The sequence below is a fragment of the Lacerta agilis genome, chromosome 5 (genome assembly GCF_009819535.1).
Source record: "Lacerta agilis isolate rLacAgi1 chromosome 5, rLacAgi1.pri, whole genome shotgun sequence".
NCBI classification, from domain to species: Eukaryota; Metazoa; Chordata; class Lepidosauria; order Squamata; family Lacertidae; genus Lacerta; species Lacerta agilis.
In genome coordinates, this window is record NC_046316.1 from 35,506,512 (window position 1) to 35,532,171 (window position 25,660).

General features: G+C 40.4%; 1 protein-coding gene across 6 annotated transcripts in view; it reads right to left on the bottom strand.

Annotated features, from left to right (window-relative positions):
- Nucleotides 1-25,660, bottom strand: part of ADGRA1 (adhesion G protein-coupled receptor A1) — a 314,608-nt gene that overhangs the window by 14,958 nt on the left and 273,990 nt on the right. For all 6 annotated transcript variants that reach the window (XM_033149325.1, XM_033149326.1, XM_033149327.1 and 3 more), the window contains one exon: nt 25,425-25,570. In XM_033149325.1, coding sequence (XP_033005216.1) covers nt 25,425-25,570 — 146 coding nt within the window. The remainder of the gene's footprint in view (nt 1-25,424; nt 25,571-25,660) is intronic.

The following is a 25,660-nucleotide window of genomic DNA, read 5'->3' on the forward strand; positions in this document are numbered from 1 at the left end:
CATTTAATCCTCCTTGTGGGGGGAAAGTGGTGGAGTGCACAGGTCTGCCAACTGCTCTTTGGTAATTTGCACAGTCATAACCAACTCTGCTCCTTTTCCTCACGTGAGCACGGCTTTATTGAGGTAACACACTCCTGGCTGCAAGCAGTCAACAGTGAGCAGAGGCAGCTGTGGCAATAGAGACTCAACTGAAATTAAGAAGCCACAGCAATGTGGCAATCAGGATTAAACAGTTGCTGGACAACTGCCTTCCCTAAGTGTTCTAGTTACAGGTAGGTAGCCGTGTTGGTCTGCCATAGTTGAAACAAAATTAAAAATAAAAAAATTAATTCCAGTAGCACCTTAGACACCAACTAAGTTTGTTATTGGTATGAGCTTTCATGGTCTCTAAGGTGCTACTGGAAGGAAATTTATTTATTTTTTAAATTTCCCTAAGTGTGTTGGTGGTGAGAAATAGCATAGGGCAGGCATAGGCAACCTTCGGCCCGCCAGATGTTTTGGACTACAATTCCCATCATCCCTGACCACTACCTCATGAAAAGGGCTGGCCTTGCAGTCCCCAAGTCCCTGATCCAGACTGTCATAACCACAGCTCTGCTGCAACCACCACCAACACCTTTCACAACATTTTTCATAGTTTATTCATGTTTTCCTCTTGTTATCCTAAACAGTACAGTTCCTTATTTTTCCAACCACCCACCTTCTCCCAGTTTCTTCCCCACTACCCTCTTTAGGCGTAGCATTATCATTGCTGTCATTAAGTTATTTTAAAAAGCCTCCTCCCAAAGTCTACAAGCTCATCTTTATTATGCATTTAAGAAAAGAAAGTTAGCAGGCCTTGGGATTTCTCCCTTTCGATACATATCCCAGTGTGGTACTGAATTCTACAGGCCAATACATTTATAAAACTACCAAAGAAATGAAAAATAAAATGACACCAGTGATTATTCTACAAAACCAAACACTTTTATTCACATGTGACATTTTAGATGGATTGCCTCTGGGTTGCTTAGACTCGGTGATAATCCTTAGATTCTCAAACCGAAACCATGTGCTTCTTCCAAGCCTCAGGTGCTGCTTCATTGTTTTAAATGGAGACAGCAAGACATTTAACACAATGTCCCCTGTAGCACTCTGAGAGCTCACAAGGGTCTTGTTTGCCCTGTAGCAGATGGAAGCTAGAGGAAATCCAGCTGAAATGTCACATTCAAATATGAACACGGGTTCTTTCAAATATGTAAAAAATAAAATAAAATTGCAGACATTATGGCATTGTTATAGTCACAAGCAACTATCTGAAGGATGATGAAGCATATTACCAGAAATTGGAAGCCTACAGGCAAAGAAGTGGATGTTCAGCTTAAATAGATATGTTGAAATCAGACTTCAACACTACTTTTCAGTCTCTGCTTCTCCATTAGAATGGCCAGGTCACAGGGCTGCCGTAGTGATGGGAGAAGGCATGCTTGGCAGAATTCTTTCTCTCATGCAAATCTTAGAGGTGCTCACAGTCACAAAATTTCCAAAGCAACCTTCCCCATATAGGGATCAAACCTGCAACCTTGGTATTATCAAGCTCTGACCCTCGTCACTGCAGTCCTTGTCCTTGCCACAACTAACCCTGCTGCAGCCACAATGTTCTGGCACTGATTTTGGAGGCGTGCAGGGGGGGTGGGAGAAAAAAAAGGTAAGTCCTATTGGCACAAGCTGAAGTCCAATGTGAAAGAGGGACGCCATAACTGGATACCAGCCTAGGTCTTACTTATATGGAAAAGAGCAACAGTGAGTGCAAAGGGGGGGGGGGAAGGTGTGTGGCAGACTGTAGCAACTCACTCAGTGCTTCTTGTCTTGGAAAATCAAGCCTTTTTACAAATCAGCTTATTGAATCGCACAGCCCCTTGTGAATTCCACAATCCTTATCCTAGTCCTACATAAATATATATCACGAGTACACCTGAACTAATTCTGAACTGATGAATAGGCCTGACACATATTTATTCTTCCTCACCCTGAACATATAAAATGATGAAAAGAAAAGGTAATACCATCCAGCTTTAGAACAGCTCAGAATGTTAAATATTTCCATTCAATAGGTTTCTAAGGAAATATGCTTATGTAGACCACAGAACAACAGCAGCAGCAGCAGCAGCAGCAACAACAACAACAACAACAACAACAACAACAACAAGCCTTTCTATCTACTGCCCCAAATTCTACCCATGGAAAATCTCTTGTAACTCATTATATCTACAGAAGATTGGAGGCACTGATATGATGGCTGTACCCAAAGGTTCTTTCTTTCTGTTGACGGTGCTCCGAGGGAAACAACAAGAATTAATCCTGACAACCTTAATACGCTATCCACTTCTATGAATGTTTTAGAAGGTTTGCCAGAGAATGTCATATAGACGAAATTTCCCCCCAGCCAAACAAATGGAGCCTGAACAGAAATGCTTATTTGGAAACTTTCCCTCTGGGTTCAGAACTACTGCTGCTCTTGCATTCCATCAGATATGCAGCTGTTTCAGCAGGTTTTCAATTACTTTGGTCCAATCAGCAAGAGCCAGTGGGTATATTCTGACCACATACGATGCACACTAAACATTATGGTGGGTAAAGGGTATATGACGACTGGCTTTGGCTGACTGAATGATAATGCAGTTTATCCTGCTTTTTGTTTTTTAAAGTCCACTATGTTCCAAGGGTAACATGTGCATAGGTATATAGTTTTTACCTTGTTGCTAGTGGGGAGCAGGGCACAACTCCCTAACTATATGCATCATTCATAAATGCCCAGGAATTTTTGATTTTCAAAAGCTTTGCCTATCAAATAGAAAACTTAAATGGGACAAGAAAAACAACAGCGTGTGGAATTGCACATAAGATTAGTCCTGCCCAGAAAAACTGTGAAGTCTTGGAGGACTTGTAGAGACTCACCTATTAAAGAATGCTTCAAGGGTACAATATCCTGCCTTACAGCAAGGAGTTAGATTTGATGACCTACTTGGTTTGTTGCAGCTACAAGATTTTACAACTCAAATGTTCTGAGTTTACATTAATCTTTTTCTATTACCCTTTTATTGAAATTTCAATGCAGCACTGTGGTACTCAGCAAAGAATTCAAAGGCACTGCCATTCCAACATAAAGCGATACAATGGTGATTGAACTGCAACTATGAAAAATATATAATTCCCCAGTACCTTTTCCAGCAAAAGCAAGTTCTAACCTGTTTCCTTATCACATCTATTGTGATGAGGCAGCACCTCTGGCAACCTTAAGAAAAGAAACTCCAACTTCTAGGCTTTTCCAGACTTAATTTTCAGAGCACACTGCTCAGTATTTCTGCTTTTAATGTTTAACATTTTATTGTTTGTTTGTTTTTTATTGCATTTTGCTAGTATGCACTTACTTTTTGGCTTGTGATTTTATTAGTGCAATTTGTACAGTGGTACCTCGCTAGACGAATGCCTCGCTACACGAAAAACTCGCTAGACGAAAGGCATTCGCTAGCGGAAGGCTGACTCGCAAGACGAATTTTCCTATGGGCAAGACAAAAAAAATTCGCATTTTTTTTTTCAAACTGCTATTCCCCCGTTGGAGCTTCGCAAGACGAAAAATTCGCTATACGACAGCACTCGCAGAACGAATTAATTTCGTCTTGCGAGGCACCACTTTATAAAATTGTTATATTAAGTGGCATCTAAGTTAAAAACACACACACAAATGCTAGGGAACTGCTATCCTAACTGTCTCAATTTGTCTTTTTAAGAAGATTTGGAACAAGAATTCCTTTTATCTGTAAAAAGTAAAGGGATGTAGGTGTTTTGTTATAGATGTATTTATGTTTAGGTTTGTTTGAAAAAGTTGTACGTTGTATTTGTGTATTGTTTTTGTGTTTTTGTTTATACGGAAAACCAATAAAATCTTATAAAAAAAAACACAATTTGTCTGAGGTGAGAGTAGACCAAAATCTTAGGACAGAGCTTTCCAAACTTGTCATGTTGGTGACACACTTTTTAGACATGCATCATTTTGCGACACGGTAATTCAGTTTTACTAGCAAACTGGAGTTTAAAGTAACCCCTTTCCACCCCTGGCAGGAGTGCAAGGAGCGTTCGCATGACACACTGACACACTGCAACCGACACACTACAATGTCACAACACGCAGTTTGAAAAGCTTTGCACCTCAGTAAGTCCAGCAGGAATCTGGTTGAAGTAAACAATGCCAGCTGGTGATGATGTCACAGGGAGATGCCAGGGAAGGAAAATATCAATTCAGTTATGGTTATTAAAAGCAAATTTCTGAACAAAGAAGGAGAACACCAAAGTAGTAAGTTAATAAATAAATAAATAAATAAATAAATAACGTGTGTGTGTGTGTGTGTGTGTGAGAGAGAGAGAGAGAGAGAGAGAGAGAGAGAGAGAGATTTGACCCATTCATGTCCCTTCTTAGTTGTTTGTTCATGTAGGTTCGAAGTAGCATTGTACTGACCCACACCTTCGAGGTCAGTCTTCTGTTCCAGCACCAAGGCTGCATTTGCATTGCTCCTATTCTGGCAACAGACGGGTATGTGTCTTGCCTCTATATGCTTTGCCCTTTCCTGTTCCGAATTCCTGTCTGCATGTTTAGTCGACAGAAAGAAAATGGCTTTATTATTCTGGTTCAATCCCAAAACTTTCCAAGAACATGATCCATGCTGCTTTTCACCTTTTATCTAGCTGCAAGCTCACCCATACATGAACAGATGAAGACTTTTAGCTGCTAAGAACAGTTATTATTGCCTCTGACCTCACTATTCATTTATAGTAATCTCGGGACTGCAACCAAACTCCCAGTAAGTATCTTAAATCCAGATACTCGGAAGGAGAAAAGGAGCAACCTGAGTACAATACTAGATTTATTATTTGGGACACTTCTCTGGTTCTTTTGCTCAGTTCTTCTTAAAGCCTAGATTTTACAGCCTGCCAGAAAGACAGCTGAGCCAGAGCTTTGCACGCTATTTCTCAGGTGAATTTATTTTTGGCTGCTTCACTTTTCGTTTACTATGTGCAAGGTGACTTGGCATACACTTGCTGATTTATGGGATAGATTTATAAACATGGTAAGTTACAGGTTGATGGGAGAGAGAAGACTATGTGATGGAGGACTAAGCAAAGGTCAAGTGCCAGTTGAAAAAAAGAGGCCGCTGTTGAGTTTGTAGGCTGGTGAGATTAAAGCAAACCCCAGCAAAGATGATATACAGCAAGCAACAGGAAGATTTAACGTGCAACATGTCAACTAAATAAAATACTAAAATATCTGTGCAACAATTCACAATGTATCTTCAACTATGCTCTACATTTTTATCAATAGCAGCTCATTGCTAGGAGTAGATCATATTGCTAGACACAAACAAGAAACTTGGATGAGGAACTATTTTGTTACGTCTTCATGGCTACATGCACACAGGTTTCCCATAGCTTATTGTGAGGCAGACACCATAAAATGTGTGTGTGTGTGGGGGGGAATGTGTATTGTTATGCGTTGGGGTGGTTCAGTCTTGATGGTATCTGTGGATCCCTTCCAGGCCTTTGGTCCTGTACCTAGTAAGAGATAGAGTCTAGTAGAAGAGGCTGCTGAACCTGCCAAGCCAGTTCCTTTGTTCAGATAGTGGTTTGGTTGGCTACTTAAAGTGTCCTCATCAGCACCCCAAAATATGAACTAGGTTACAAGAGTCACAACTAAATTATGGTGCACTCCAGGCTAATGGATAGTTTTTCCTCCACCCTCCTCAGCTGGGTGCTACATATGAGAACAACAGCCAGAGTTGTGAATGATTGAGTTGGAAGGAAGCTGGATGCTGGAGACAGAGAGACACATTTTGCTATTTGCTGAGCATAAGATAGACTTTGGGGGCTTCTTTCTAACCCTCCCATAAGCTGCAAGTTGCCTTCATAAGGATTAAATGCTCGTTTATACAAATCTTGGCCAGCACTGAGAAGCCAGCTTGTGTGAAATTTATATATGCTCACTTGAATTAGGTTGCATAAAAAGTTGCAGATCTACACATCTGTTAAGCTATAATACGGGAGAAATTAATCCAATAATAAACTAGCTCCTGAAAAAATAAGGTCCTTTTGGAGTAAGTCATAACTGCTTGAAATATTTACTGTGCCGTTCCATTGTTCTTAATATTTACAAATTGGACAAACATATAAGGAAAACTATATTATAGGGGGGGAATCACAGGTGAAAGACACAGCAAAGTTAGCATTTAAGTATCAGAGAGCTTCTATGTGAGTTCAATGAGATTTCTTTCCCTGTGCATTCTGGACATGGCGAACATGCTTAAGTTGAAGCTGCTCAAGATAGTTGGCAAACATGGTACAAACCATATTCAGCAGAGTGAGATTTCCTGTCTGTCAGGTTTTGCATGCATTTATTCATAAAGTCCTCCCTGTCCCACTTCTGCATCATTCTGCTTTTTTCTAAAGCTGCATAAAAAATGTATTTAGCATATTTATTCACAAAATACGATTTTTTTGTAGTAGGTCCCCCCCAAACCGCTTGTGACCTACATAGATGACTGGACTACGAGAGCCATATATGTAGATCATGTGCAGTTGTGTTTTAGGGGACCTTCCATAGCTCTGAATCTCTGGGCAGCAAATCAGGATTTTAAACAGAGCAAGGACACGTTTGCCGTGATGCAGAGGGAAGCGGATGAGGTTAGTATAGGAACCGAAGGGTCACCACAGATGGGAAGCAGACACAGGATTTGCAAAGAAAAGCCACTGCAGCAATGTTTGTGAAACAGATTTGGTGTTCTGTGGCACAGTTTACGGTTGTGCTCATCATTCCCTTTTCCTTCATCCTTCCTCCCTTTTACTCTGGTATGGCACAAAGGGTCCCTCCCCAGGCAAAGCAGGGATCCAGGCTTGTGGTGGGGGAATTGGACTGTGGAAATATTAAGGGCATGAGAAGAGTCCAGATGGATCAGGCCAAAGGCCCATCTAGTCCCATCTTCTGCTCTCACATATGCCTGTGGGACGCCAGGAGGAAGGACCTGAGGACAACAGTGCTCTCCTCACTTGCAGTTTCCAGCAACTGGTATTCAGAAGCATATTGCCTTGGGCAGTGGAGGCAAGTCCTTCAGTTAGAATGATTGATGGAACCCACAGCAGAATAATAGTAGTAGTAGTAGTAGTAGTAGTAGTAGTAGTAGTAGTAGTAATTTATTGTTTATATGCTGCCCATCTGACTGGGTTCCCCTAGCCACTCTGGGTGGCTTCCAACAAACGAAAACAATAAAACATCAAACATTTAAAACTTCCCTATGCAGGGCTGCCTTCAGATGTCTTCTAAAAGTCACATAGTTGTTTACATTCTTGACATATGATGGGAGGGCATTTCACAGGGCGGGCGCCACCACCAGGAAGACCCTCTGCCTGGTTCCCTGTAACCTCACTTCTCTCAGTGAGCAAACTGCCAGAAGGCCCTTGGAGCTAAATCTCCAGGCTAATTGATAGGGGTGGAGACGCTCCTTCAGGAATGCAGGGCCAAAGCCGTTTTATGGCTTTAAAGGTTAGCACCAACACTTTGAATTGTGCTCGGAAACATACTGGAACCCAATGTAGATCATTTGAAAGCAGTGTTATATGGTTCCAGTGGCTGCTCCCTGTCACTAGTCTGGCAGTAATGTTCTGGATTAGTTGTAGTTTCCGAGTCACCTTCCAAGGAAGCCCCATATAGAGTGCATTGCTGTAGTTCAAGTGGGAGACAACCAGCACATGTATCACTCTGGTGAGACAGTGTGCTGGCAGGTATGGTGTCAGCTGGCATACCAAATGGAGCTGATAGACAGTTGTCCTGGACACAGATGTGACCTGCGCCTCCATGGACAGATGTGAGTCCAAAATGACTCCCAGGCTGCGCACCTAGTCCTTCAGGGGCACAGTTCAGGACCAGGGAGCCCCCCGCCCCGCCTGCCCCCTGTCCCCCAGAAACAGTACTTCTGTCTTGTTGGGATTCAATCTCAATCTGCTAGCCACCATCCACCTCCCAACTAACTCCAGACTTTCACACAAAATCTCTGACATGCAAGCTGTATCACCTAAATAATAATATCATATTTCTGCATAACTGTCTCTTTCTCTTTCTTGGGAATCACAAGAACTTTCCAGTTCTGTTCAAAATGTTAATTTCTAACAGTGGAATGGTTGAGATTCTTAATATAGGCAGTTGGTACTTTTTTTCTCCTAGAAATTTAGCTACAGCAATACAGAGTTATCTAAAATTCAATTGCAGCTCCAGCTCAGCAGCTGCTGCATCATCAGGCATTAGTACACCTTGAGAAAGTCAATAACCATCATGATGTCCTTCTGCTTTCAAGTGAGGAGAAAAGAACCATTAACCTATCTACCCCCATCAAGGCAAGAAATTCCTAAATTGCCTATTTAATACAATGGCATTTTGGAATGGAAAACAAAACATGCAAAAATAATGCTAATAATAGGTTTTGTGCCCTTAAACTCACATCCTTTAAGTCACAGCTTGCAATATATCACTGTGTCAATCTTACGCAACCACTAAGAGAATGACTTTGCTATTAAATGGAATTCAATGGAGGAAAAAAACCACCCTCTATTAAAGACAAACATGCATTAAAAGTGGTTGTGACTCACATTTGCTGTACCCCAGTGGAGGCTGGTTACTTAGGACAACCGGGGCACTGCCCCATCACATGGAGTTTAAAGAGGAGGGGGAAGGAATCGAAAGTTTCTAATAATAATAATAATAATAATAATAATAATAATAATAATAATAAACACTGTTTCCTGTACACTCCCAAGTTTATCATTTGAACTACTGCAGTCTTTTCTGTCAACCTTCCATTATCTGGCCAATCAATGTTTGGCCCAAGGTCTCACAGTGAGTTTCATGGGTGGTGATTTCAGCCCTGTTCTCTGAGACCCTAGTCCAACTTATTCCATATTCTGGAAAGTAGTCCTGGAAGTGAATAACCTGGAGGAGGGAAAGAATCTTTCCCCATAGACCTGGATGTTTAGGGCAGCCACTGTTAACAGTTATGTGTGCTGCCTTTTAACCGCCCACTGGTCCCATCTAGTCGGCATCCCAGGTCCAAGGTCCACCAACCACCACTACTACATCCTGAGGAACATGCCATCCTGGGCTCCTGTGGGAGGAAGGGCGAGATACAAATTTAATTATAAGTAAATAATTCAAGAAGGCTGATCAAGAAGGCTGATCACCGAAGAATTGATGCTTTTGAATTATGGTGCTGGAGGAGACTCTTGAGAGTCCCATGGACTGCAAGAAGATCAAAGCTATCCATTCTCAAAGAAATCAGCCCTGAATGCTCACTAGAAGGACAGATCCTGAAGTTGAGGCTCCAGTACTTTGGCCACCTCATGAGAAGAGAAGACTCCCTAGAAAAGACCCTGATGTTGGGAAAGATGGAGGGCACAAGGAGAAGGGGACGACAGAGGATGAGATGGTTGGACAGTGTTCTCGAAGCTACTAACATGAGTTTGGCCAAACTGCGAGAGGTAGTGAAGGATAGGCGTGCCTGGCGTGCTCTGGTCCATGGGGTCACGAAGAGTCGGACACGACTGAACGACTGAACAACAACAACAACAACAAATAAAATAGATAAATACAATTGTGCTCAGAGCTGAAAATGCATATTAAAAACCACTTCTACCACACTTTAGAATATGTATCTGTCTTCACCCTAATAACAAAATATGGGAGTATGGAACAACTGAAACACCAAAGTATAGAAATGAATCATTGAGATACTGGAGAAGTTCAGACATAATGTTCCTGGCTCAATAAGTGAATTCTATTGAGGGAAGAATGAGCAACAAGCCCTTCTCCTTTCTCTTGTCCAGATGCAAAGGACACTTCCAGATTTGTCAAACCTCAATTTCCCCAAGATGCCCGAACTAGGAAACTGTGGCTGAAGCACTCCCTACAAAACAGAACTGCAAACCACAGTTTGCTCCTGCTTTGGAATCTTGTGAAACCGCAGCAAAGCCACCATTTCACTTTCCAGTGAAAAATTATGGCTGTGGTCTCTGGCCATCTGCTGATTTGAGTGTTTTGCCCTTCAGTTTTATATTCATTTAACACCCATGCTATAAGTAGTCAAGAGGTTTTCAAAGGGCAAACTGTTAAAATAAATGCCAGCAAGTGCTTTGTTGTATTTGAAAAAGCTTTATGTTTGCTAGTTGCCAAATAGCTGTAGAAAGTCACAGGAATTCAAAAAGCAGTTTTGGAGAGCGCTGTGTGCGCACAGAACATGTGTACATCCATGCACACACATGCAAACCCCTTTGGATCCCACCTACTTTTTGTTCATGTACCTATTCATTCATTTATTGTTCCACTAGACTACTAGTACAGAAGTGCGGGAATTGTAAAGATAAAAGCCACTTTTGCCAGAATATTTATTTATTAAATTTCTATCCCACTTCATCCAAGGATCACACAGTTGTTTACAATTTAAAAACACAGAACTACACAACACAGTAATAAACAACCCCACTCTACCCTGCCCAGTTTTAAAGACCACAGATTGTTTAACTAGCCAAAGGCTGGGGAGAAGATGCATGTTTTTGCCTGGTGCCTAAAGATATGTAATGAAAACACCAGGCAAGCCTCCCTGGGGAAAGTATTCCATAAGCGGGGAGCCACCACAGAGAAGGCCCATTCTTGTGTTGCCACCCTCTGGGCCTCTTGTGGAGAAGGCAAACAAAGAAGGTTCTTAGTTGGTGATTGTAGGGTCTGGGCTGGTTCATATGGGGAGAGGCGGTCCTTGAGGTATTGTGGTCCTGAGCCATTTAAAGCTTTATAGGTCTAAACCGTTTCTTGAATTGGGCCCGTGAACTAATTGGCAGCCAGAGCAGACGGGTCAGTATTGTTGTTATATGGTCTAACGGTCTTACACTGGTGAGCAACCTAGCTACTAAATCCTGCACCAGCTGAAATTCCTGAATCACCTTCAGCAGCAGCCCCACGTCTAATTTAAAGGATAGATCTCTCAGAGGCTGAATGCCACCAGTGGACAGACTGAAGGTGAGTGAAGCCGGAAACAAATGTGTCCTGATGTAATCTAGAATTCTGCATAAGCTCCACTTGAATTTATGGGGTTACTCTGTATACAGAGGATTTTAATATAACACACCAATATAAGTACTATTCTGAAAGCACATGAAAGTAATTCCTGCGCCAGAGAGAATGTGTATGTCGATTACATATATGAGAAAGAGACTGCAAAAGCCTACCAATTTGTTCTCAGAAAGCTGGGGGTGGGGACTTATATTCAGCAAATCTTACAACCAGAAAGGACAGGAAGAAAGGAACTCCGATCGGAAGAATGGAGCAGTTTCAGGAAGTGTTGGGAGACTGTGAAAGAAGAGACTGAAGCCACATGCAGCTCCCTGGTTGCAGGTTGCCCACCTGTGAATTCAACTCACCCTTTATATAATTTATATATATATTTTCTATTCCCCCCCCCCAAAGCCGTATGGTTTCATTTTAAGGTGTTTCTCGTGGTAGCAATTAGAAATCTCAGCAGTTTAACTTATTTCTGAAGAGCACAGATGTGATAAAACCAAAAATACATTTTTAAAATGATACCTAAAGTTGTTTTTCTACCATTCTTTTTTTAAAAGAGATAAAAGAATGGTCATAGAGGTACAGCTCTCGACAAAAGAGATTGTTTGCAAAATCTCTACCCATCTTCCCTTCACATGCAAAATCATTGCATAGTTACATAAAGTTTGTGATTGATACTGACATTAAAGTTACGTGCCTACGAAATTTAATGTACCACCATGAAATTTGTCATTTGCATTATAAAAAAAAATAGGTTATTATGCATGAAAGAAAATTATAGCTTAACACGTAACATATATATATAATAGTAGTTCATTTCTTTAAATGTACCAGCTGGCTCAATCAAAAATAGGAACTATAAGGGAAAGCAGCCTGTAATAAGGAGGTTCAAATTATACCTGCTCTGACCATAGTGTATAACACTACCGATCTCCTTGATTCTACACATACACAATTCCCCCTATAATAGTCTTCATTATAATGTGAAACTTAAACTGAAAATTATATGTTTTGCAACTTTAAAAAATTGCATATGCTGCCTATAGAAACCACACAGGCTCTCTGTGTATGCCACAGAAATCTTCCTACTGTGGCTTAAACTATATGTTATTCAGACTTGGGTGATTCTTTCATTTAGCATTTTTCAAAACTCAAGCAGTCTGGGCAGGCTGCAAATCTGAGTGAAGGAGGAGTGCCCAGAGCAGGGCTGCTTAACCCTTTTTATGTCTCTCCCCCACAATTTCCCCCCATGGCAAACAATCCAATGAAAATAGGGACGTACTAAGGAAAAGTGGGACATTCCAGGATCAAATCAGAAACCAGAATTGCTTCTGTAAATCCGTGTTTGTCCCTCAAAAATAGGGACACTTGGAGGATCTACCATATGGGAAGAACACCAGACATGGGAGATGAATTTTTAACTGAAAGAAGAGAGGGTTAAGCAGCCTTTTCCCCCACACCCTTTCCCTAGATAGATAGATAGATATTTCGCTCCATCTCTCTCTCCCTCTCTCTCTCTCTCTCTCTCTCTCTCTCTCTCTCTCTCTCTCTCTGTTTAAAGCCAATTAAAGACTGATTGGACTCCATGTAGTAGTGTGAGCCTAAGACTATTGTTTCTGAAATCACACACAAAAGTCACTAATGAACAAATTCTAAAAGTTAAGCACACCATCAAAATGAAATTGAGTGTGAATCTGCAAGGATGTTGCTCCTCCCAGCAATTACTTTCTAATCACAATTTTATCTACGTCCCAAGTACTCTATTTAGGTAAGTTTCATTACCACTATACCCGCTCCAACTTACTGATCAAATCCCTGCATCCCTTTGGGTCATACATAAACAAGCAGTTTTGGTCAAAGCAAGCTTTTTAGTTTTTTTAAGCACCTAACATGTTGTTGTTTTAAAACTGCAGAATCTGAAAGCAGAAGGCCATTCCAAACGAATAGGAGAATGGCAAATCAATAAAGAAGAACACGTCTAACTTCTATGTAAGCTTTGTGCAAGCAAGTCAGGGATGCACCAGCACAATATATCTAAAGCACTTTAACAGTCATGTTTTGCATTCTGGGAACTCTAGTTTGTTTGTTAAGGGTGCTAAGAATTGTTAAGAGACCTCTGTTCCCCTCACAGAGTTATAGTTCCTTGGGAAGAGGGGTTGATTGATAATAACTGTGGGAACTGTTGTTCAGTTCCCAGGGTCCTTTGGAGACACGCTATCACTGTCAAAGTGGAATAGCAGTGCTTTTAATGTATGGGGTGGGTATGGCCCAGGGTGGATGTTCAATAAACAGGACATAGGGAGGATCCCAGATCAAGCTTGAAAGTCAATGTCACGGGACAGAGACTGTGGGTTGGGTTGGGTTGGGTTGGGTTGAGGGAGACGTTTCCAAGCAAATCCCAAGCTGCTTCCAGGCAATTTTCTGTAAACAGAACAACCTGGACCAGTTGAATGGAATGATGTTCAGAGCTATGAATATTAAAGAAAAAGATTTACATGCCTTTTGCTACGTTCTCTAAACTGCAGGTAATTAAGAATCCTAAGGGAGGGGGGAACCAACAAAAACAGGCAAAAATTATATGTGCATTTTGCAATTATGCATTTTACATGCACAGTTGGATAAGCACTACAAAACAGTGGAAGCACAGATGGGGAAGTGGAATGTGTGAGAAAGTCAAAGGTACTGTATGCAAAGCTCCTGAACTACAATGGATTAAATAACATCATCCTTTTACAGCACCCTTATGGATAGCAAAGATGGAAGGCCCAGGTGCCTCCTTCTGTAAGCTCCCATAAACCACAACTAACCACAGATGTTTCCTAGACACCCAGAAGATGATGAGGGCGGGATGCATTGAAAGAGAGAAGACACAAACTCAAAACCAAGAACCAGAGAAGAGTAGTATAACGAAGGAGTGTGTGAAGGAAAGAAGTAAGACATCATTCATTCATGTCACTTTCAGTATATTTTCACGAGGTACCAGGATGATCCCTTGTACACCAAAGGCAATTTTGGCAAATGATGTTTACAACGGGTTTTGCATTTTCCTTCTCTTTCAGGTGAGTAGCCAACATTTGCTAGAATGCATCTTCACTCGTAACCTGGCTTGTCTTCTTGCAAATCAGCAGAATATTCGGAAGTGCTGAAACTGGAAAGCCTGCCTGCTACCATCTCATGGAAATGTTCTACAGGTGAAACTTGAAAAATTAGAATATCGTGGAAAGGTTCATTTCTTTCAGTAATTCAACTTAAAAGGTAAAACTAATATATGAGATAGACTCATGACATGCAAAGCGAGATATGTTAAGCCTTTATTTGTTATAACTGTGATGATTATGGCGTACAGCTGATGAGAACCCCAAATTAACAATTTCAACTTGGGGGTTTTCATCAGCTATACGCCATAATCATCACAATTATAACAAACAAAGGCTTGACATATCTCGCTTTGCATGTCATGAGTCTATCTCATATAATAAACTCCAGTAGTTAAGGAAAACAATTGCTTACATAAACGGACTTTTCCACAATATTCTAATTTTTTGAGTTTCACCTGTATGTAGGAAAGGAAGCTGCAGCATTGGGAAGGTTCAAGACTTGTCTATGAGATATTCCCATTAATTCCACTGGCATGTGAACAAAAAAAAAGTGCAGGGAGCTTACACAGAATTGCTGCCACAATGCTGTTGGGATAAGGCTTCGGTTTGCAGGCTGATGGAGGCAGAGAGAGAAACAGACGAGGTGGATCTCCCTTTTCCGCTCCAACTGCAGTCAGTTTGGAATGGAGAGCAAGGATACCACCTTTCCCCCCAACCATCCTAAGGCGCCACAGCGGAGGCAGAGGAGCACTTTGATCAGCCATGGAGGGAGGCTGAACAGGAGGCGACAGCGACTCAACAGGAGCCTTTGCAGATGGGAGCAGACTCATGCGCATGTGTGCAGTGCATGCTTGCAATCCCAATATTTCCACAAGGCTTGTGAGTGAGCATGCCATGCCTCACATTTAAAAGCTTGGTGGGAGCGGCAGGGAAACTTGTTGAAACATCTTCACTGCTTCCATCCAGTTCTGAACTTCTTAATCCTGCTCCAGAACTCCCGAATTGTATCTCTGTTCTGTCACTTGCCTGAATAAAGATCTATTTCTTACTTCCAAAAAAGCCTCTGTTTGCGTGTTTTAGGCAGGAACCAGGAGAAAAGGCCAGTCCCTCAGGTAGCTTTTTTTTGTGTGTGTGGCTACAATAGCTTCAAAATCTCAATTTGACACTATTAGTCAGGCTGATGAGCACATACTGTGACTCATATAAGTAGCATTACTCATTTCTTTCGGACCCTATGCAGCCAGAAATAGCCCAAGCTTCGCATGAATCCGAACTACAGACATCCATTGTTCTTCAATGGAAGCTAAATCATGCTGGGAGGAACGCTTGCAAAGCAGCATCTCTTTAACAGCCATCAAGAAAAATAAGCTCCAAATGGTTTTGGCTGAATGAAGTGACTGCTCCCCCTTTTGGCAGTGCAGTCCAACAACAGGAAACATATCATTCTGATAGCCAAGACAGTATCCAGCAGGTGAATATTCAAAAACAGGCAAAATCTTTCAAAAGTGATAAGCAGGGTGTGGATGCTCCATAGCCCTACACCACCTTCCCCATTTCCTCCATTCATCATTCCCAAATTAATGGATGGGAGGCATCAATGATGGATGGAAGAGGCAAAGAAGTGGAAGACCTTTGACCTACCACCTCTTTTTCCTCCTGTTCACTGCTGAACATTCAGAAAGGAACAGGAGGAGGCAGCCCTATTTTTGCAGGTCCATTCATGCCTTATAATCACTGAAGCAATAACTGCAGTGCTATCAGAAACTCAGGCAAGGAATTCTTTTACCTGCCTACTGCACCAAGCACACAGCCTGACTTGCAAGTTCCCCTTTAATTCTTCCCCAGGGAGGGTTCTGACCATCCCCTTCCTTTGCCTTTTATAGGAAGCTCTCAATGCCCATATCTTGCCTCCCTTGTTGGACAGGCCTTTAATCATAAGCTGGCTATTATTTTGTGAGAGTCAACTCTTAAGAGAAGAGGAAGAAAGCAGAAAGCAGAGGATTGTGGAGAGGGGAGCAAGGACCACAGGCTGTATGTTGATGATGCTCCCCTCTGCTCATTCCCCCCTCTCCTTCTTCTTCCCCATCTTATACCCTGTTATTACATATATAGTCGTACCTTGGAAGTTGAATGGAATCCGTTCCGGAGGTCTGTTCGACTTCCAAAACATTCAAAAACCAAATCACAGCTTCTGATTGGCTGCAGGAAGCTCCTGCAGCCAATCAGAAGCTGCGGAAGCCCCATCAGACATTCGGGTTCCAAAAGAACATTTGCAGACTGGAATAATCACTTCTGGGTTTGCAGTGTTCGGGAGCCAAAACGTCCGAGTTTCAGGGTATTCGGGATCCAAGACATAAGCAGGAAGAGAGTTAATTTCCCTCCCTGCCCTCCAAGTGTAATTATGCTCCTCTAAGAACATTGTGTCTCTAGAAAGCAAAGTTAATAATGGTAACAAAAGGGGGAGGATAAGAAGTGTTTCCTTCCTAACACATATACCAGTCATTATGAAACACTGTGGTCTTTTTTTTTTTATACCACGGAATAACTGCATTAAGTTAATGTATCAAATCCACAGAACCCAAAATTAACAGGTGAGAGGTCTGACGGTAGCAATGAACCACTTGGGCATTCCTCCCCCATTTTTCTATAGTGCATAAAGTAGAACTTGTGGCTCTCACACAAACTGAAAGCTGTGCTCACATCCTCTATAACATATGAATTAGCTCTCAGCAGCTTTCAAAGACACTTGGGTTTTGAAAGGGAAAAGGCCTAATTTCTACTGTAAATGAGAAATTGCTACTATCATTTGACAAAATATGCAGCTCTAAGCATGCTGGTTCCTACAAATTAAATGGGATTTTTCTTTTGTGAATACATCTACCATTGCCATTCCAGAGAAGAAATGAAAGAAAAGCCAGAACATTGGACTCAGCCAGTAGTGCTGTGGTGAATGATTATCTGATTTTGTGGATTACTGGTTATTTAAATTGTCTTAAGTTGTGCTTTTGAGATTTCAAAAGGAAGTTGAAAGGGTTATTTATACAACTGTAGTGAACAATCTCTAGCATGTTGGTTGCTGCTGCTGCTTTTTTGTCCATATAGAGCTTCAGAATTCAAATAAATATTATGTGCATGAAGGAACTGCATGTGTATTTCTAGCCCACATCAGTGCAACACCTGAATCTAAATACCTGGAGGACTAGATGCCAGTTTTCACTAGACTCAAAATGTCTCCAAAAGACTGCAGGCAGATTTGGCACACTTTAAATTTGTCAGAAGCTGGTTATGTAATAAAATACATCATAGAGGAAAGGAGGGACAGGAAGGCTACAATGGATCAAGAATTTGAATGTGAAAAGGTTGTGAATATTATTGTTTTCTAATGCATTTCAAGTAAGCCAAGTACCTTATTTCATCCAAAATCATAACAACTGCTTTAGGGAGATTATTGTTTAGAAAAGCAAAGCTTAAAGAGACTGACTTGCCAAAAGACAAATACAACCCATTTAAGATAGATATTATTTTAGCAATTCAGGAGCAATAACAGTCAAAGGCATAAATAGGATTTCCAGAAGTCAACCTAAGAACAAGTGCAAGTAGGCAAGTATTTTCCCATGCCCTCACAGCTCAAATTATATTTGTAAATGTCCTCTGAAACAGTCAACAAAGCAGTTGAAGCATCAAATAATTTCATCCATAAGAAAACTTCTTGGTAAACATTTTGATTTTAAAATATAAAATCTCAGGTAACCATGCAGGCTAGCTTTTGCTAAAGCACACTTGTGGCAATTCATACATCTATTTTGGGTGGCATAGTTTAATTCAATTCAATTAAATTTAATGCAACTATTTTAGAGCAACTAAAAAATCTACAGGAGCCCATAACTATTCAATGAGCTGGAAGATTGCTATATCTCAGCATTCTGTGTCAAGTCAGTTCAGATACTACATTATAAGGCAGAAGTTGGTGCATAACTGAGGAGTTTGGAGAAAATACAATGCTGGAGTAGCAGTGGCAGCTATCCTTTGGAGGGAGCCAAATAAGGCTTTGTTTCTTGGCCCCTCCTGACAGACCATGGTTAGAAACCTGAGCCAGTCTGTAGAACGAAATGGTGCAAATGTCCCAGAAGCCCTGTAAAACCCATCTTGGTTGTCAATATAACCCTGGGACTAATTGGTGTGAGCTGTAACAGGAGATCATATATGCTTATCTGCTTGCTTTGAAGGCTGAGGTTTGGTTCAGTTCATTGGGAGAGGGGAGGCTTCTCATGCTGCAGTCAGATAATCCCTTATCCAAGAGATGGAGAAGAAAGGGCCTTGAAGCCAGGGATGAGTTAACTGGACTATTGTTGCCAGCATAAGTAGCACTTTAAAAAGTGCTACGAAGTTCCACTCACAGGACAGGACTTTCAGATCCTCTTCTTCCTGCAGCGCCCCTAATGTCTGCTCTGGAGCATTGGGGGAACCCCCAGAACAGACTGAGGAGGGAGAGCGTGAGAGGCTTCAAGGGGTAGTAGATAAAGGGCAGGCAGAACCATGTTCGCATGAAGCTGGATTTAGACCTAAAACAGTAGCAACACTGAATATTTGATGAACATTCGACATCAAAATCACAGAGAATTTTGAAGACAAATTGTAGGAGGAATTTTGTTTCAGCCCTTGTTTTAGTATTTCAATCTGACAGCATAAGAATGTAGTTTGAGAGGAACATATTTGGGGTCATCTTGATATTTCTATGTTTATGTGCAGTAACAGTTGAAATGAAGTGCTATATTAAACGATTGGTTACACATAATCCATGAACTTGAATTACAGAGGTCACCAGTATCACCTTTCCTTCCTACGTAATCGTCAGCTAAAGGATCTCTGTCAGCGAGAATGGCAAAGACCCCTGCATGAAAACACCGAGAGCTATCTTCCAGTCAGAATAGGCAGCTCTGGATATGTCTTGGTATTACTGAATTAATGTTCAGAAGTCCACGTAATGTTTTCCAGTCAGTTCTAGCACACTGGAACCTGGTTTCATTTTGGATTCAAGCTATCTCTCTCTACATGAGCTAGCTCTGGTCCACTTTCCTAGCCCCCTGAATAATCTTACAGACAGTGGTTTGTTCTTTGAGGTTAGTGAGGAGAGAGCTTAACCACAAGCCGAGGTTTGAACGACATAAGCCAAACCTTGGTTTAGCTCATTGTGGTATGGCACTAAAAACATTTGTGGAGGAGCAAAGTGTTACACGTTCCTCTCTGGAAGCCTGCACATTCATGCAATCCCTGTATGATATAATTTGGTTTACCATGCTGTGCAAATGAGGTCAGTATAAGGCAGCTGTTTATATCATTGTAACCAGATTGCAAATACCTTTAAACCAAACTACTAAAAGTTTAGTTCCATCGTACAAATTGTCAGAAAATACAATTTATTATACTATATTTAATCTTTTTCCATAACTGACACTTTTTGTTTAATATACTGATTTGTGATGCCAAGAACACAGAAAAAAAGAGCATTCAGACAGCTATTTGTGGAATGCTATAATTTTTAATTGATTGTCCTCTGGTTCAAGCTTTGTAGCAAATATTCAAAAGGCCACATGATTCTTCAGCTCAAATTCCTTGGCAAGTATTTTATATTTCAATCCAAATGTTAGAAGGGTTGCTCAAAGTCAGAGAATTATGTCTAGAAGCAGCTATTATAAACTGTGTGCTTATAATGACTTGTGCTATTCAAGAATATGCAAGCCTGCAAATGTATAAGAATTACTAAAAATGTCTATTGTTCATTAATGAATTACACTAATTACAGCACAATTCAAAATGGTCTAAAAATACACATCACAATTACTGTCACAAGAGAGGAGCTCATTTAAAGTGTTCATTGGCTATGATGAGAAGCATCTGAATTAACATCAGAGACATAAGTTATATTTCCTGTTTTGCTTTTGTATTGATGATAGAGCATTAATTATCCAACCATAGATATTTGCTATGCACTATGAGGCTTCAATTATTCACCACTCTAAGAGGGAAGATATTCTTGAAGCTAAGGATTTTTTCCTGGAAACCTATGTAACCTGGAACATTGGAGTTATCTTTTCCTTATAGCCTCTCATTTGAGGAGAACACAGTAGGCTTTAGAAAAACTGTTGACTGAACTACACTGAACAAACCACAATGCTGGAAGCCATGAATGTTGTTCCCTGGCCCAAATTTGCAACTGGTAGCTGTGAATGTCTTTACCGTGTATCAGTTAAGACTCAATATTATTGAATCCTGAAGTTGGTTCTCTAAATACATATCAATAATTCCTAGAACAACCTCAACTCTAGACAATGGGTGTTTTAGACTGGAGCTATATTGGGGTGGGATTCAATCATATACCAACAATCTCAGGTTGTGCAGTTACAGTTGATTGGAAAGTCCTGAGCAACAAATTCACTGCCTTCAAACATCTGATTTTTTGAGATAAGGAAATGGCTGAAATACATTGGAAAGTGTGGGATGACATCTGCTTTGACGTCATCTAACCCCTCTGCAAACAAATCAGGATGGGTGCTCAATAAACAGGTCATCCGGAAGTGCTCAACATCAACCAAATTCCATCTATTTCAAATCAAGTATTCCAAATGCTTTTTTCTCATCTCTCTTACCGCATGTTCTACCACAAATGTTTAACTAATTTAGTAAAATATTCTTTAGTTTATAAGTTGATAGAGACAATCAGATGCTTCTCTGAAGGTACTTTGGTCACCTGAATGGTTTCTAAGTGCCAATAGATCCTTGCAAAGACATGCTGAATATTCCTAAGCAAATTTTCAAGGGTTTGGAATAAAGGCACAGTTTTGACTTCTTGCAGCTCATTGCCCATCAATCAACTTCAGGTTATCTCTTCTTATGGTGAGACTACCTTTTAGGAAACTCAGACTGCATGAAGGACACAGTTTTCTGATTGTTCTGTCAGTGCAAGTACACCCTCTCCACAATATTCAGGGGGTTCTGCCTACCCCCCAGAAAGGATTGGGGTGTGTGTATAGGGGGAAGAGAGTGGAGAAACCACATCATGCTAGCCTGAGTCCTTGCAGTGGTTTCCACTAGCATGCTGGGTTAGTTGAATCCACCATGAATCACATTACGTATTTGGAAAACTATTGTTATTTAAGCATCTAATGAAACACATGAGGGGGGGGGGCGAAGCTAGCCAGTCAAGAAGTACTGGTTAATTTCATCAAAAGGCAAATGAAAATACATCTTAAAGTACAAATTGGGCAAAAATTTAATCTACGTTATTTAATTTCATATTATAAAGCACTGCACTATAAAGCAGAAGCCTTTATTAGGATCACAATTTAACAAGGAATAGATTAAGTCAGATGTTACAGGGCCCATATAATAATAAGCTAGTGAAAGCAATAAAATTATACTGCAGAGACCAGCTTAGAAAAGACAAATATAGAGCAACACTGGCTAGTATTATAAGATGGAGGACAACCAAGCCCTGGCCAATCTTTTCTTATTTTCTGACACAGCTTTCTAGGAATAATTTCTCCGCATGGATCTATATTTTTTAATTATAACGCAGAGGCTTCTAAAGTAATCTACCTCTGATTCCTTGAAATATTATGGCTGCTGTATGTAGAGACCTAATAAATATAAATATAAATAACAAGCACAGAAACAGAAATCTTAAACCTTGCTGTTCATTCAACTATATGTAGTAATTGCTCACACATTTGCAGAAGCGCTTTCTACAGAGACACCTCCTCACCTACATTTGAAACTGACAACAGCACATTTCTATATCCCTGCAATTCTCCTGATTCAAAACCAATGTTTCTTTGTTTTTTTAAAAAATGTAGCTTGTAAAATTATCTTAAAAGGAAAGTTGATTGCTTAATTGCCTGCAACAACATTCTTTACGGAATCACAAAAAAATCTGTATGTCCCTTATAGCAATATTATGCTATAAAAACACCCACCTAGAAGCTGGAAAACTATTCAGTTCTACATACAATCTAAAAAAGAAGTCATGGTTGTAGTAGTAGTAGTAGTAGTAATAGTAGTAGTTAATATTGCTGTTGCGTTGTCATAGTTGTTGTACTGTACCACACCCATCTGACTGGGTTGCCCAGCTACTTCTGGGCAGCTTCCAACAACACCAAAGGAACACATGAAAACATCAGATGTTAAAAGCAACAGGGCTGCCTTCAGATGTCTGCAAAAAGCAATATGATTGTTTATCTCTTTGACATTTGACAGGAGGGCATTCCATAGGGTGGGTGCAACTACCGAGAAGGCCCTCTGCCTGGTTCCCTGCAACAACACTTCTCAAAATGTGGGAACTGCCAGAAGGTCCTCAGAGCTGGACCTCGGTGTCCTGGCTGAACGATGGGGGCGGTACTGAATCAAAACAGGTATTTTTAACTAACCAACTGCTTTAGTCCAACACAGGCAAATATATCCACCAAGTCATTTATGTAAATGTGATTATATAGAGACAGGGACATAGAGATTCTTGGAGGACACAAAGGATTGAGAACCTATAGGAAGTACTCACTTCATTATTATTATTATCATTATTATTATTTTGGTGTACATTAATATGCAGTAGCTGAGCCCCAAATTTTAAATGCATGAAGCAACCATAATTAGAGGTATAGACTTAGTCATGCTGGCCGCATGACCCAGAAAAACTGTCTGTGGACAAACGTCAGCTCCCTCGGCCAGTAAAGCAAGATGAGCGCCGCAACCTCAGAGTCATTCGTGACTGGACTGAACTGTCAGGGGTCCTTTACCTTTTTAAAATAAAATACTAAAATATAAAATAAAATAAAATAAATAAAATATAAAAAACTAAAATCTAACCATCTTCAGTGGATTTAATTGGAATAATATGTATTTTAATGCTGAATACTTTGGTCTCTGAAAGTGTCAAAAACCTAGAAAAATCATCATTATCCTTCAAAAAGGTTGGGAGGAAAAGGACTAATTAGAAATGTAAGACATTCTAGTGCTTTAAGGATATTTTAATTTTCCACATTATATGCCCATTTTCTGTGTGAAATGAAAAAGATTATTTGGTATTGTTTGGCTTAGTTAGCAGTAATAGTTAGCATTATTGAATTACATTAGATACTTCTGGGGTTGTGCCTCTGATGCTAATGATGTCCATAGTTAGAAAAATCCCAGAATAATTTTAGACAGGTATTAAACCATTACTTTCAAGTTGTGATACTGCAAAAATGGTGCTGCATTGTTACCATGCTGATTAATTGTTGTTGCCCCAAACTTACAAAATGATAGTTACAAAGAAATCTAATTGGAGCTATCTTTTCAATAAAACCATCTTTTCAACTCTTAACAGGAACTGAATTTGGTGAACACAGTTTGCTGGGTCTTTGCAACCTGAAATAATCTGCTACTTTAATAACCTTACTGTGGCATGTGAAACTGGCAATTATTCATTTTACCATGAACTACTGAGTGGGGAACATTATAATGAATCACAAATTGAGTAACTCTGGTTCTCAGGAAAAACATTGCTTCTCATTTCAGATGGAGCACTCAGGGCTTCTGCTGAACGTTACTTTTTTCTTCTTCCATTAGACAGATTTTAAAGGCCTTGTAATGAACTTAGAAAGTATTTTAAGCAGCAGATAACCAATGATGTGACTAAATACAGATTGTTCCATGTGCATCTCTGAATAGGGAATTTTTATATAAATGTTATACGGTCATAGAGCAGATTGCACTATCTCAAGGTAGAATGTCAGTTGGGATCTTTCTTTCTTTTTTGCAGAGGTGGGCATGCTACATTGAATCTGCCTACGTTTATAGTTATTGGGAAATTGCCAAATGGTGCAGGCAGCTCTGGGCTCTCTGTCCAAATTCTGGTTATGCTGAAAGCTCTCCCAAAATCTTGATACAATAGCTGCAATAATCAAGCCCATTACCTTGAAATAGACCTGTTGGCATTAACTTGTTCCAGTAGCCATTCAATGGAGCTCTTAACTAGTCAAAGAAAGTACTCTATAAGCAAATGAAAATCTCAAGTTGTACCACTCCTTCCCACCTCTCTTCTCAGCATGCTACAGTTGATTCAGGAAATCTTCAGTCAAGCTTTGTTTCCTATTATGTCTGGAACAGGAAACTATGGTTGCGGTCTTAGAACAAGCTGGATTTTAAACCAATTCAAAAAATGGCTTGGGATCTTGCCTTGTTCTGAACCAGAGTTTTCCAATTTGGACATAAGTGGGAACTATTGTTAACCAAACACTCTGTGGGTTCCTTTGGGAGTAAAGGCAGGATGACGACGACAATAATAATAATAATGGCAGCAATGCATTGAAAAGGAGGGGGGAGTGGGTGGTGTGAAGATGAAACAAGCGAGCACAAGGCCTGACGTTCAAGCTAGACATCTGTCTAGACTTCCTTACTAATTGCCACCACCGAAACAAGTGGTTATTCGGGGCTTATCCACACTTACGTTTCCTCCGCTCTTTCTAGGCATAGTCTGCATTTTCAGGCTCCCTGTCTGAGTGTCTTGATGCTCTGGGGCTTTCTCTAGCTCAATCTCTTTACAGCTCTTTACAGCTGAATTGGAGCAAACAGCAATCCATGCAAAAACTCGAATAGCCATTTGCTCCGATTCAACTTTAAAGAGTGAGGTTTTGCAGGGAAAGATTTGGAGCAAAAAAGGGTATTGCTTGGACATGGAGCTTTAAAATGCAGACTTGTGACTGTGAAGGGTGGGACAAAAGTTAAGTGTGGACAAGCCACCAATTACATTTTGTCTCCCAGATGGCAAGACGTTTCTGTTACAGCACCAAAGTCTACGAGTTGTGTGTGTGTGCCTTGCTCCTCCACACTCACACAGATATGCCTGAACTGCACATTTCTGCTTATTTCAAACAATATGATATAAGACACATTGCTTTTATGCAGCGAGAAGAATTTATGTGGCTGTAGGTATGACAGATACATGCCTGAAGTCATCTCACGACCTGATGGACTACACAGAAAGAGGATATATTCTACATATTTGGTGCAAATTTTAAAAACAACAACAACAACATATCAAGGTTTGAAAATATTTCCACAATTTCCAGAGATACAGGAATGTTTACATTACATGTTTAGGTTTGATCTCAAGGATTCAAAGCTTAAAGCTGTGGAGTGTATCTTACAGCACTTATAATGATCCATACCTGAGCAATGGCTGCTTTGGATAAGAAGGCTGGTCACTGTTTTGGGCGGTCTGAGGCTTTTTCGTGACTTGCTTATAAATATTCCTTGCAGTCACTCCAATCCACAGTATTGTAGAGAGTGTAGAATAATGCAATACTATGCCAACCTACAAGGAAACAGTGTCAGTTAATAAGAATCAATGAATAGCTGCAAAAATAAGACATTATTCTGTTGCACACACACACACACACACAAA